Genomic DNA, 13,581 nt, shown 5'->3' with positions numbered 1-13,581 from the left:
TACTACCTGAAGCTCTATTTGGAAGATTAACCCCCAATATGCAAATGGACCAAACTTATAAAAGTGTGAAAACCTGTGGTCCATTTTTGGGTGCAGCCCCTTGGGGACTTTGTCTGCCCTAAATGTACCTGAAGACCCTTCAAAAAATATAACAGCTTTTATTCCCTTAATTCTGCCTGGCCTCTGTTTTCAGGTAGCCCCAAAATGCATCAAGTTCTTTATGATATTCCAGCCCTGTGTAAAAGTCCCAGCCCTCTTTTGGGGCATGCAGGTCCTGCAGCCATGTAGGGACAGAAATGCTGCAGAGCAGCACCTGAACAGGACATGGGGGAAAAGGTCAAAAAGAAGCAGCCACAAAAAAAAAGAAAAAAAAAGGAAAAAAAAGAAAAAAAAAAAGAAAAAATGTGCTTGGCAGGAGCTCATTGTCAAAAAGAAAGATGCAAACCTGCAGAACACTGAGTGGGAGTTAATATTCTGCCCTTTTGTGTGTGTGTGTGTGTGTGTATTCATGGCTTTAAAATTTTATTGTAAAGGCATTTAGGAGCATGGCTGGTACTTGGTGATTGTTTTCCTGTGATAGAGATGTATTTATTATTCATTGCAATAATTACTGTGTAATATTTTATACTAAAACTTGTTCACGTTGCACAATCAGGAAATGCTTAGGAAGTGGCTCATTTAACTGTTCTATTTTTAACTCTGTTCCAAATTATAGTGAGAGGTGTTTGGGCTTTTAGGCTTGGAGCATCTAGCAGGTTTTCAGCACTGCACTGGTCAGTGCATTCTCATGAAACTTGAAATGCATTTTTCCAGAGATTCTGTGCATACATTATTTATAAAATTTGAAGGATTTTTACCCAGAATTGTATTTATTACGTGCTGTTTCCAAGGGGACCGTGTTTCAGGATTCTCCTAATGCTTTTATCACCCAGCTTCTCTGATCAAGAAAGTAATTTATTGCTGATTGCAGAACTCTTGAACTCAGTCTGGCAGCTGCAGTGTGAAACTTCTCTGATCCAGTCTCCTACTCACTTATTTACATATCATTCAGAATGATTTTCAGGGCTGTTTGAAAACCTCTTGACATTGCATTATCCGTGTTTCAAATCTTGTGGTGATTTGTTTTTTTCTCTCTTTTTGTTACAGATAACAAACGAGTAACTTTGGAAAGGTCTCGTTCTCGACACAACGGAGCAATTGCAGCTGTATGATTCTTCTGATGCCAAAGAATTAATGAATTGTCTTATTTACAATGGATGTGCTTTGGGAAGAGTTTGTCATCCAAATTGGCAATGATCATAAAGGAATACTGGGATTGATTAAATGAGATGGTGTAAGAATATGTAATTTTAAAACTGTTGCTAAAAAACATCCACATACTGTATCTTATTAGCCCAACTACCAAGATCTGTAAACAGTGTTAAACAGTAGGGTTTATATCTTATTTTCTTATGTTATTTTTTTTTTTCACCCCTTTTTGTTTAAGCTGGCAACTCACATGAAAGGAGTTGGGGATTTCTAGGTTATGTTTTATATGGGTAAGAAAATACACTTCTGTTGAAAGAGTATAGCTGTGGATTCCATTTGCAGTTCTGATTTGAACATGAAAGGAAAAATAATAAAATTGTATGTTAATAAATTCAGAGATGAGCTGGTCTACATTATCAGAATCTTTTTTGTAACCATAAAAAAGCAACACATAGCCCCAGTGAGGTTGCTGAAAACCTTATCTCAGTGTAAAGCCTGGCGGATTCAGCTGTTTCAGCTGCCAGTAGGATACACCACATATCTACACTTTTGGTGATATGATGAGGTGTAGTTACTTATCACTGCTAAAAAGAAAAAAAATATTAAATAAAACAGAGCATAGGATTTTTTCCAAAATTATATCAAGGGCAGAATATGTTTTTAAATGTATCTAAGGAGGGATTTTTCTAATTGTGCACTTATATATTCTTTATAAAGCTATTTGGGGGAAAGTATGATTGTCCTATTTTGATGATGCTAGAATACCTGTGTATAGGTTTTTAGAGACAAGCTACACGATGAAGTTTTTCAGAACTGCCTCTGAGTTTTTCCTCTGTTTCTCAGGTAAAATACGTAGCAGGGTCTCCACTGGTGGATTTTAATGCTGAGAGTTCAGCTCCCAACACATTTCCTACCTGGAGCACTGCCTAGCAGTGACCAAGTCTGATTTTTGGGAGGCTCCTCCCGTTCCCCTTCGTGTCCAGGCCCTTGCACTGCAGTTCCTGGGGTGAGCAGCTGCCCCTGGTTGTCCTGGCACTCCCTTTGTCCCCTTTGTCCCCTTTGTCCCCAGGGCAGAGGCCAGCCTGGCTCAGGCCACTGCCCCACCCTGGCCACCCAAACTCCACTGCTCACCTGGAGGGTTTCAGCTGGGATTCCAGTGGAGCTACTGCATCAGTTGCTGAGCTATGGTATTTTTTAAAGAATCAGGATGCTCTGTAGTAGCTGGCACTTGTTCTCAGATTATTAATGCTTATCACTGATTGATGAAATTATTGTGGATGCTTTCATTGCCTGGGGCTCTGGGGAGCTTGGGGTTTTTTAGTGTCTGTAAGGCTGTTTGGAAGGTGAGGTGTCCGTGGCTGCTGTGCACACACTGCTTGCTCTGGAGGGACTTTGCTCCTGGGGCAGTGGATCTTTGCACTACTGCTTGAGCTGAGCATCTCTGTACAGTAGATTCTTTTTGCTTCTCTGGTGAGATCCTCTTAAAACTATCTGAGTAGTTTGGGAGAAATTCCCACAATTACAAACTGTATTAATGTAAGAAAAGATACAGCTTCTTTTCAATCTAGTATTGAATTGTAATTTTTTTGTATTTTTTTTCAAAGTATACAGGGGGTTTGCCCATAGCTCTAAACACAGGAATGGCACTGAAACCTAGTGAAATGCTTGCTGTCAAGTAAACTGTCAAGTAAACTGTCCCTAAACTGTCTGGGGGCTTTAGGAACAAACTAAAAGGTTGTATGATACTTCAGGAAAAATAATAAAAAAGAAAAAAAAGAAAAAAAAAAGAAAAAAAAAAAAAGCATGCAACAGGATTTTGTCTCCTGGTTTATCAGTAAGAGCTAAAAAGAATTCTATCCTGTTTCTGCAAGGTCAACATCAGCCTTGTACTGAAGCTTCTTGAAATGGAACTATTAAATTTACACTTATAAAAATGTGCTTAATGTACAAAGCCAGTTTAAAGGATTAGGTTCATAATGTCTATAAAAATCAATAGTGTCTTAGAATTCAGATTTTGAAATTACCATTTTGCTGGGATTTACAAGTATTGGTATAATCTTTATATGTGAAAACTCAAAAGCTCTCCACAGAATCTTTATACGAATGCAGTAGTTATTAGTGCACAAGTTTTTCATTTCCGTGGGTTATTTTTTTTTTTAAAGCTGTGAAAGCTGGCTACAGATTTTCAAGAACCAAATCTTAGGAAAAAAAGGCAAATCCAAAATAACAACATCATCTGATGCTTCTATTTTACTACTATTTTTTTCATATTTGAAACATTTATATAATTTAATGGACATATCTGTTAGAAGGAAAGTGTCTTTCAAAGGAAAACTAGTTTAGAAGATAATTTATGTAAATATAGGGTGCTCGTATTTATGAAGTCTAAAATATTTTCTGAAATTGATGCTGGTCACTTTGTCTTTTGATAGTTTTTCAGTCTATATTAAATTGCAGATATTTTTAATGTTTTTATTATTGATCTAATTTTCAGAGGTGTCACATGTTTATCTAGAAGTGTAGAAGAGTAGCACCTTTTTCAGAAATGCACTTGCCTTATTTTCTAATTTTAAAAAAATGAAATATATCAGTTAAATTATATTTGTATTCAAAGTAATCCCAGAAAGAAAATCACTGGAGGGTTCATACATAAATTTCTTGCTAATTATGTTTCATTCTCTGTCCTCTGAGACATGACGTTAACAATATACCAGCACATCTGTTTGCATTCACATTTTACCAGTTACAAGTACTGAGAAAGGGTTTTTTTTTAATGATGTTACACTGTTTACATTTCTTAGTTTATTTAAGAGGAAGATAATTTTACCTTTGCGATGAATCGAACTCAACCTCCGAATGTCATGGGAATGAAGTGTTTCAATCATGTACAGATATACAGATCTGAAATGTTTCAGTGGTGTACAGGTATACATATCTGAAATATTTCAGTGGTGTACAGGTATACATATCTGAAATATTTCAGTGGTGTACAAATATATCTGAAATGTTTCAGTGGTGTACAAATATATCTGAAATGTTTCAGTGGTGTACAAATCTCCAGCTCCTGGTGTGCAGGGCAGAGATGGAAAGGCACTGGTTCTGCTCCAGTTTTATGCAGTTTGCTGGGAGAACAGCCTGCCCTGCCATGTATGTTTGTCTGATTCAAAGGGATCCTTTCCCAGCACACCTGTGATGTTTGTGTTAATCTGATTTTTTGGCTAAAACCAAACCAGGAGCACTGGCAGACAGCTCCAGGGAGCGTTCCCAGGAATATTGTCACTTGTTCTGGTTTCAGCTGACTGTGGTCCACGTGAGCAGTGTGATCTAAAATGATCTCTTCTTCTTGAGAATTGAGATACAAGAGCGTTCCCATAGTTCCCTTCTGTAATATGCAAATAATCATGGATATCTGTATATTTTTGCATTTTTGTGTGTGGTATATGTACTACCTCAGACAAATGCTGTAAAAAAAACCATAATATTTTCATGGTTTCTATCCAAGCCACAATTCATTAGTAACCTACTTTAAATTCATCCCACAACACCCCAACTCTGAGAATCTGGCCGAGTTTTAGGTTTGGCTCTGGAAATCCTCCTATAGCTTTTGTTAAGGAAACTTTGCAGCGTTCAGCTTTCACATCCCTCGGGCAAACCCTGCTTTGATGGGTGACTCCTGCCCTGAGAATGATCTAGCTGGTGAATATTTCAAACAGGTAATAATAGTTCTGTGGGAGCAAACTTCCCTGTGTGTGTAAATTGCTTTTTTTCCATTCAGCAAAGGCTTGGCCAAGTTCTACTTTGCTGTTTGCCTTCCAAGTGCTGCAAGGTCGGGCAGGACAAGTGCTGAGCAGTGTCCAGCCCACCTCTGATGTGCCATACTGTATCTGCAAGTTTTAAACTCATTTTTAAATAAGTATTGTGAGAAACCTCTCCTTCTGCGGTGTCTCCGCACACGCCCGCGCATGCACGCGACATGTAAATAAAAAATAATTAATTTAAAAAAAAAAAAAGAAATTAATCAAAGCAAATGCAGCCAAACGCCTCAGCTTCAGGTGTCTGCAGGTCTCCTAGTGCTGCTTTTGTGCTGCAGGGAGGGAGTTGTGCATCCTGCAGTCCTGCAAGCACCCACTGGTGTCACGGGCAGAGTGGGAAAGGAGAAGGATTTGTTCTTGGAGTGCTCCTAGCACTGTTTGAGGTGATACATATGCCACAGAACGTGAACAATAACCTACTACAGCTCAGTCAATCTGCTACCATGCACCATTTGATTTCCCTTTTGGAAGTCATAGGACTCCTGATGCCAAAAAAAAAAAAAAAAAAAAAAGGATCAAAAAAAAAAGGTGACAAAACTCATGCATTTCTATTTTTTAAACAGCTCTGTGTTTGTATGTAATGTTTAAAATAGGAATTTGATGAAATCACAGCCTGGCCATTGTTAATCCATGTATTTTGAAAACTGTAATAAAGATATACATACCATGATTCTGGTAGATGCACCAATGTTTTACTTGATTATCATGATTATTTCTTATTGAATACCATCACTCAAAGCCTGGGTTTGCTGTATAAAATTGTCATGCTGAAATTACATTCCATTTTAGCTTACTGTCGTTTTGTGGCTTTCTGTCTTTTTTTTCTCTCTGAGGTGTCAATTCTATTTGACTTGAATTTGGGGAACCAGGTGCCTTTTCCAATGCAGGAGGACTTTAAAAACCAAATAACCCAAAAAAGTATATAATTTTTAAAAACCCAAATTAAATCATGGCGATACCATTTAATTTTTACAAAAATAACAATAAAAGGGAATTAATGCACAAATCCTAAGGGTCCATATTTATTTTAAGAGGCTGGATTTCAGTATAGAACTTTTAAGCAGACATATAGTCAGACAGCTATTGCTGATGTTTTCCAGATTATTTAATTCCTTCCTAGAATGGTTTTATCAGAACAGAAACTTGACAGACTCTTCCCTTCAAAACTGTTAAGGACATCACCAGAACTGAACTGCACAACAGTATAGAGATAGCACTGGATTTTACTCAAAATTCTAATTGGATTTAACCCTAATGAATATCAGCAGCCATGCTGATACAACTCTCCTTAAGTAACTTTTTATATGTGGAAAAAATGTGCCCAGGGATGGTCAAAGGCACCACATATAAATACATAAATTTCCCTCAAACCTGCTAATGCCCACATAAATATTACATTTTATACCCCCATGTATAGGTGCTAAAACTCTTTTGTATAGCATTAATTTTTTTTTCTTTATTTTGTAACTACTCTTCCTATAATATCTAAACTTTTGTGACTTTTTGGGGTTTTTTTGCAAAGTTGGTAAATTATTTTATGGCTTAAATTTAAAATCACAGCTGTTTTCAGCTGCCTGCTCGGGTCTTAAATGCTTCTGACTTGGGCTTGGAACCTCTAAGAATATCTGAGGGACATTTTGAGTTCCAACAGTGGTGGAATTAAAATCCAATCTGTTGACTATTGGTTTTCTCTCCCCCCAGAGGAGGTAGCCCCCTGCCAGAAAACCTTCTGAGAAATGGGGAGATGAATCTCATGCTGCAGGTGGCAGAGTTAAATTTATCCAAATCCATCTCTGGGCTCGCCCCTAAAGCTGGCCCAGCCTTCCTGCAAGACAACAGCACCAACACCCAGCACAGAGGCTGATTAAAAACTTTTCCATTTAGAATAGGAGTTGCTATACTGAGATGCTGAAAACTGTAAACAGTATTTGCATTTTGTTGTGAATGTTTTGCATAACTTTAAAAATGTTTTCTCTATCCCCAAGTGGGTCTGTTTGCAGCCCATAATGTACTGTGAAGTTCCAGGAACAGGAAAATTTGTTGAGCACAAACAGGCCAGTATCACAGCAGACGTAAGAGTGTTCAAGCAAGGAGTGTTTTGCATCAAAAATGTGTATATATTTGCATTTTTGATGCAAAAAGCTGCTTAATCGGCGCTGCAAATGGAGCCCATAACTGAGGCAGTGCAGGGTTCTATGAAATTGGAAAGTTCTGTATAATTTCTGAAAAACAAAGTCTATTTTGCACAGCTCTAACTATAGCTAATATTTAAACCAATTTAATCATCAGTGAGCTAACGTGGCAGAAGCACTCTGAGCCTCTCTATCACTGCAAGTTCCTCATGTCCTTAGCTCTGTGCAGGGTGCTTTCTTTTAAACATTTTTTAATTAAACCTTTATCCTCTTGAATTGCTAGGAAAAGAAAAAAGTGCAGAAAGATTGAGATCTGAATTTTAAACATCCTCATTTTAGGTGTGTTGGTTTTAGTTCTCAGTTTTAAGGGAGCTGCACTGGGGGAATCCCAGCACAAGATTCCTCTGGAGAGCCAAAATTGAAGTTTTTTATCCCAGTGAAGGTTCCTGTCCTGGAGCTGGCTTTGGGATTTCACTCTGTGATTACTGCCCCGAGCTCATTTAGAATTCCAGACTTTTATTCCCAAAATCCTGACTTTGGAAAACATTATTTTATCCAGAATGAGTTCTGTTTTCTAGTATTAAACTGGTCCTCTGAGCTGGATTCTACCTGGAAAAGGGAGTGGCCTCCATCTCAGAGCAGCTTTTAATCCAGTTAATTGTTACTGTCAACTGTTAATTGACAGTATTATTATATATATAGTATATTATATTGTATACCTCATTATAATGCAACAATAAGGTATATCATATAATTTATTTCTCATGCAATCATCCTTGCTCGTGTTGCTTGGTTTTTATTTTATCCACTATCAAAATTGCACCACACATTCATTCTTACCAGAGTGCCTGGACGATGCAAACTGAGCAATGATTTCATACCCAGTGCCAAGCTCCTGTCCCTGAGCTGAGGAGGTGGAACAGGGCTGTGCAACCTGGCCAGGACTCCTCATGCCAGTTGTTTCACTGGCTGGCACAAAGAACTTCTTGCTTGGTTCCAGAAAATAGGAAAAAATTAAAAAAATCTCAATTTTTTCAAACTGTGTTCATAACGAACCCTGAATTTCAATATAGGGTCTGAGGAAATATGTAATTTTAAGTCAGTAGTGTGGTTGGCCTTTTTAATTTTTTGCATTGGCATTATTAAATTAAAAGGAGATCCTTCTTTCACAGAGAACTACTAGAATAAGAGAGAACTACTTATTCCTTCCATGAGCAGAATTTCTTGTGTCACAGGCTTAAGTATTTTGTAAATATTATAACAGTGTGAATACAGTCTGAATCTGAATTCTGGGCTGTGATTGCAGCGTTTCTAGACAATGTCATTAGCCTGAGCAGGGAATCTCAGTCAAATGTCAGGATCTTGTCTGTAAGGTATTTCCACTCTTAAGTGTAGTGCAGAATGTCACTGTCATTCCAATTAGTGCAGCTGATTGCTAGTAAACTTTTTTTATTTGACATACTGCAATATTTTGCTGGAAGCCAGACATTTTGTACACCATACAGAAACACCACATAATAACAACAGACATTAAGGCTAGTGGCAGACAGGGCCTCTAAGAATTGTCAAAGAAATCAACTTTTATAATTTCTGCAGTGTTGCAGCCCTATTTGTTGCAGCAATTACTGACAGATATTTTAGGACAACACGGGGATGTAAACCACACTATTTGTATTCACGTGTTCCTGCTTTGCTGGGCAGTAATATCAATTTACTTTGCCATGTAAGGACATTGATTTTTAACACTTCACTCATTTGTCATAGTACATTCACTGCGTAGGAAATTGAAATTTAAGGGAAGATCCTTAATGTTAGTCCCCCTCTTCTTAAATGGCTTCTGAATTGGGCTCGTAAGGCTTTGGAATCCCAAGGGTGGAGCAGTTCTCCTTCCCTGCAGGGATTTTCAGCAAGTGCTGAATTTGTCCTGGGTCACAGAATATTCTGGGTTGGAAGGGACCCACAGAGATCCTCGAGTGCAGCTCTGAGCCTCCAGGAGCACCCAAGGGTCCCACCAGGGCTCCTGAGAGGATCGCTGGGTGCTGGCAGGGAAATGTTTCTCAAGTGCTGGGGCAAGCACGTCTTTCTCCCTCTCAGGATTTTTCATAGGGGAGCACAGAGAGAAATGAAAGAGAAAACAATTTCTATTTCTGCTCCTTGTTTTTCCCATGTGGAATGCGTTTGGAGAATTGTTTACCTGGGGTGATGCTTGGTTGGATTCTGGTGAGGATTGTTTGAGCTGTTGGCCAATCCAACCCACCTGGGGCTGGGCTCTCAGAGAGGGATACGAGTTGTGTTAGAGAAAGTAGTATGGAGTTTTAGTATCCTCCTTTTATATAGTATATTAATGTATTTCAGCATAGTTATAATAAAGAAATCATTCAGCCTTCTGAATTGAGTCAGACATCAGCATTTCTTCCCATTGGGTTCGTCTGCATTTCCAATAAAGTTTCAGTGCTGGGCTGGGAGGATTTCCTGTGTTGCAGGTGAGGCTGCAGGACAGAGCCCCGAGCTCTGCACAGGGGATGTTTGATCTTTGCCTCACCTTCCCCTTCTCCTTTCTGCCATGCAGGGCTCCCCAGCCTCCTGCCTGCTGCTGGGCAAGTACTCAGCACTCCAACGTGCCTTGGGGGCCCTGGGGGGAATATTCCGGGCAGAATTAGAGAACCCAAAGGTTTGCAGTGACAGCTTTGCAGTTTTGCAGGAGATGTTGAAGAGTGAATGGACTGGACACTGAGCTGCTCTGCTTTCTGTTATTATTGGCCATGAAAATGGAATAAAAGATGTGCTGGCAAGGCACTGGGGAAGGAATGGCAGAAGAGGAGGAGCCCTCCATCAACACTGCCCATTTTTATATAAATAAACCTTCCTGTGTCTGCCTGTCAGTCACACATCCTCCACTAGATTCACATCAGAAACATTTATGTGTGCCTAACTTCACATTTTACCTGCTGCAGTGCACTTGTACTGCACAACAGGGCTCAGCTCACCCATCTGAGGTTGGTGGCTGCAGTAAGAGCAGCAGAGAACAATTGCTGAACCAAAGGAGCTCCTCGCACGATTAACACAGCTCTTCTTCCCACATTAACCCAGCAGTGCTGGTGGGACAAGTGACAGATTTCCCTCTGCAGGACAGATCCCTTGGGCTCCCTCTCAGGCACAGACCAGGGCACCATTTCCATCACAGGGAGCCAGCAAGCTTCAGGAATTCCTTGGTAACAGGAAATGTTCTGGACTAGAATGATAGCAAACAGCTTGAGGGATGTGAGAGCAGGAGGGTATTACATACTGGGAATATTTATGTAGACATATTTATAAAAATAATCCCAGAAAAAGCACCTTTCTATGTCTTGAATGTCACAAGAGGAAATTTTCAGAGGATACATTGCAATCTCTAAATGGTTCCTGGTATATTATTTATTACACTGGCATTTGGGGAATTATTATTTTTGTTTTCTCTTGTTGTGGCTTTCAAAACACGATGGTACTATCCACATTTTCAATCAATAACGTGACATTCTCAGGCATCATTTCTCTGGGATCCAGTGATGGCCAGAATTTCAACCATCAGCCCGAAATATCAACACAGGACTGCTCAGCCAAGTGAAGCATCACTTCCCTTTCCTCAGAGGTTCAAACCAAACTACATAAAGCAGACTGGTCCTTTAGGAGACTTGGCTCAAATTAGGACCCAGAAAAGGATCTCATAGTTCAAAATTAGTGTTAATAAATTCCTAAAAAGGATAGAAAAAGATCTTACAAGCTGCAGAGCTTTTCTCCTCCCCATGAGAATGTACAGCTACTACTGCCATATTTAGCTGGGACTAACAACTAAATTAACAACTAAAATTAACTAGAGAATGGAAAGAGAGATGGAATATTCTTAGTCTGGAAGGACAGTACAGACCTGAAAAGATTTCTGGGCACTTTTAAGGGCACAGAAGAGGCTTTTCCATGCAGACATTGGAGCTTGGCACGCCTGAGCCTTGCTCCCGGGCACAGCTGGGTCTGTGCAGAGGCACCAGAGCCCACGCTCAGAGAGGGGCTGGGCTCCTTGCTGTGCTCCTGGTGCTTGCAGAGTTTTGTTTGCACTCCATTTCACTGGGCAGAGGGCAGGGTGTCGGAATCTGAGCTATTGATGACCCCAAGATTGTAAAAGTCTCTGTCTGTCAGCCCCCTTCCAAAGCAGAAGCCATAATTGGTCTGTGCTGTTTCCAGGTTGTTTATTCTGTTTATCTCTCACATGTTCTGCTGCCCTGCCCAGCTCTGTCCTGCAGGGCAGCGTGTGGGGCTCTGCCCTCAGTGGGATGTGACAAACATTAAATACCAGAAACTCCCTGGGCTGGATTTACAAGAACGTGCCAATATCTGTCACCTACGTTGGACAGTGTGTCCCCAGCCTGAACCAACAGAAAAATGCCAACACCACAGTGAGACATGGAGGGCATGAAGGAGGAGAAAAAGGACAAGACACACCCAATTTCCTCCCTCTTGTCCCCTTTGGACTCCTTATCTAGAATCCTAAAATTTTACTTTTGCACCCGTGCCACACTTAATTATTACTTAGAGCTTGTAATTCATGCTGTAAGATTGAAAACTCTTTTCCATGGCCAGAGATCACAGCCAGTGTCTCTGGGGGCTCTGTCCAGGGGGTTCCTGAGCCCTGCCAGGGTCCCAGACCTGCCAGGGCAGCCAGAGGGAAGCTCTGGGCTCCCACACCAGGGGAGGGCAGGAGCTGGCTAGCACTGGGGGTATTTACACAGTGCACTGTAGCTGCTGCTACAAGGGGAATATAAAATTGCTTAATGGTGCCAGGAGAGTCCCGTGAAAGTGAGGAATGCAAGGCAGACCAGGAATCATCCCTCTGGGAGAAGCAAGAGTTCCCTGCCCAGTGGAACCCAGGAATGGGAGGGTTATGGTTTGTTGGTCCCTCCAGCCATGAATTGGAAAAACCTGCAGGAGCACAGGGAAATTAAAGCAAACAAAACCTTTCCTCATGCAGCTGTTGCACAGCTTTTAATGGAGGTGATATGTGGATGGAGCAGAGCTGCACCAGGAGCTGCTGTAATAGGGGTAATATATCCTGTAGATAAACCCAACAAAACATCCCACAGAAAGCAGGCATGGCCCTCTGGGATTTTATGCTATAGCTTTACAGACTTTTCAAATGAATATGTATTAAATCTAGCATATTAAATATATGTCTAATTACTTGTATTTTTAGTGGCTGTTGACAGAATTTATTCCAGCAGCTCTATTTACTCATGTATGAGAGAAGAGACTCTATTATCTACTGCTTGCAAAGTCTACATCTGTTTTTGTTCCATTCTGCTGCCACGTAGCTTTAGCACAGCGAGCAGGAGTTACTTCATTCTGTCAGAACACATAATCATCCCAGGTTAATTCAGAACTTCCCTTCTTTCTCCCAGCATTACCCTTTTACATCCATTGCTTCCTTTGTTTTGGGTCACTGGGCCAGGCTTTCTGTCTTGTTATCAGAGTTTTACAGTTCACAGTCTGAAACCCCTCCAGTTCTTAACAGATGCTGCAGGCAGGAGGTGTTTAACCACTGCTGCTGCACAGGTAAACAGAGCCCTCGTGGCAGGAGGTGAACAATTGCATTCCCAAACAGAAATGGCACACTGAGATGTTTTATTGCGGCTCATCTTACAATTATCCGAGGTTTAGAAAATCCACAGTGTCCCTTTCCATTGTTTGCCTTCTGTTGTCCCTGGGATTTCAGTCCCACTGCCTTTGGAGGCTCTAAGCAGATGCACCAAATAACAAATATTGCTCTAAATACTGCACTGGGCAGAACTGTGTCTCAGGCCCTTCTGTTCATTAGCCTGAACAGAATTATGGTGACAATAAAGTCCTGACCTTTTAGTCTAATACAGACTTTATCCAAATGGGATATCAACCACATTAGTCAATAGATAATGATGAAAAGGAGGGTGTATATTAAAACTTAAATTCCTTGTGAGTTTGGGAGCCTAATCCTGGTTTGAGGTTTTAAAGCTCAGGTCAGAATCTTGGAGCTGAACTGCTGTGTCGTATGTCTCAATAATCATCACTATTTTCTCTTAATACATATCTAAAGAAAGATGTATTTCTGCTTCCTGATCTCTCCTTTCATATAATGTGAAAAATGTGTATTTTATGATTGGCTTTTCGCAAATGTTACAATGAATATTATATGTGTAATGTTAGAAAGTTATGCTGTATTAATTCTCTTACATATTGTGTTAAGTGTAGTTTTAGGTTACAACATAATGTTAAAATAGAGACTATGTATGTGGGGGAAGCTTTTTTTTAGGAATGAGATACTTGCTTTGAGGAACACCTAAATCTTCCAAAGAAAAAAGGAATTTATGGTTTTCTTATCAGAAGAA

General features: G+C 40.1%; 1 protein-coding gene across 4 annotated transcripts in view; it reads left to right on the top strand.

The window, feature by feature from the left end:
* Positions 1 to 5,858, top strand: part of DIAPH2 (diaphanous related formin 2) — a 169,538-nt gene extending 163,680 nt beyond the window's left edge. For 3 of the 4 annotated variants that reach the window (XM_077786470.1, XM_077786469.1, XM_077786471.1), the window contains one exon: positions 1,147 to 5,858. In XM_077786470.1, the coding sequence (XP_077642596.1) occupies positions 1,147 to 1,211 (65 nt within the window). In that variant the 3' untranslated portion in view covers positions 1,212 to 5,858. The remainder of the gene's footprint in view (positions 1 to 1,146) is intronic. The other variant, XR_013340783.1, reaches the window with a different exon arrangement.
* The last annotated feature ends 7,723 nt before the right edge of the window (positions 5,859 to 13,581 follow it).

Source organism: Lonchura striata, chromosome 14 (assembly GCF_046129695.1).
Source record: "Lonchura striata isolate bLonStr1 chromosome 14, bLonStr1.mat, whole genome shotgun sequence".
NCBI lineage: Eukaryota > Metazoa > Chordata > Aves > Passeriformes > Estrildidae > Lonchura > Lonchura striata.
Note: the sequence above shows the minus strand (reverse complement) of the source record. Positions and strands in the feature narration are given on the sequence as shown.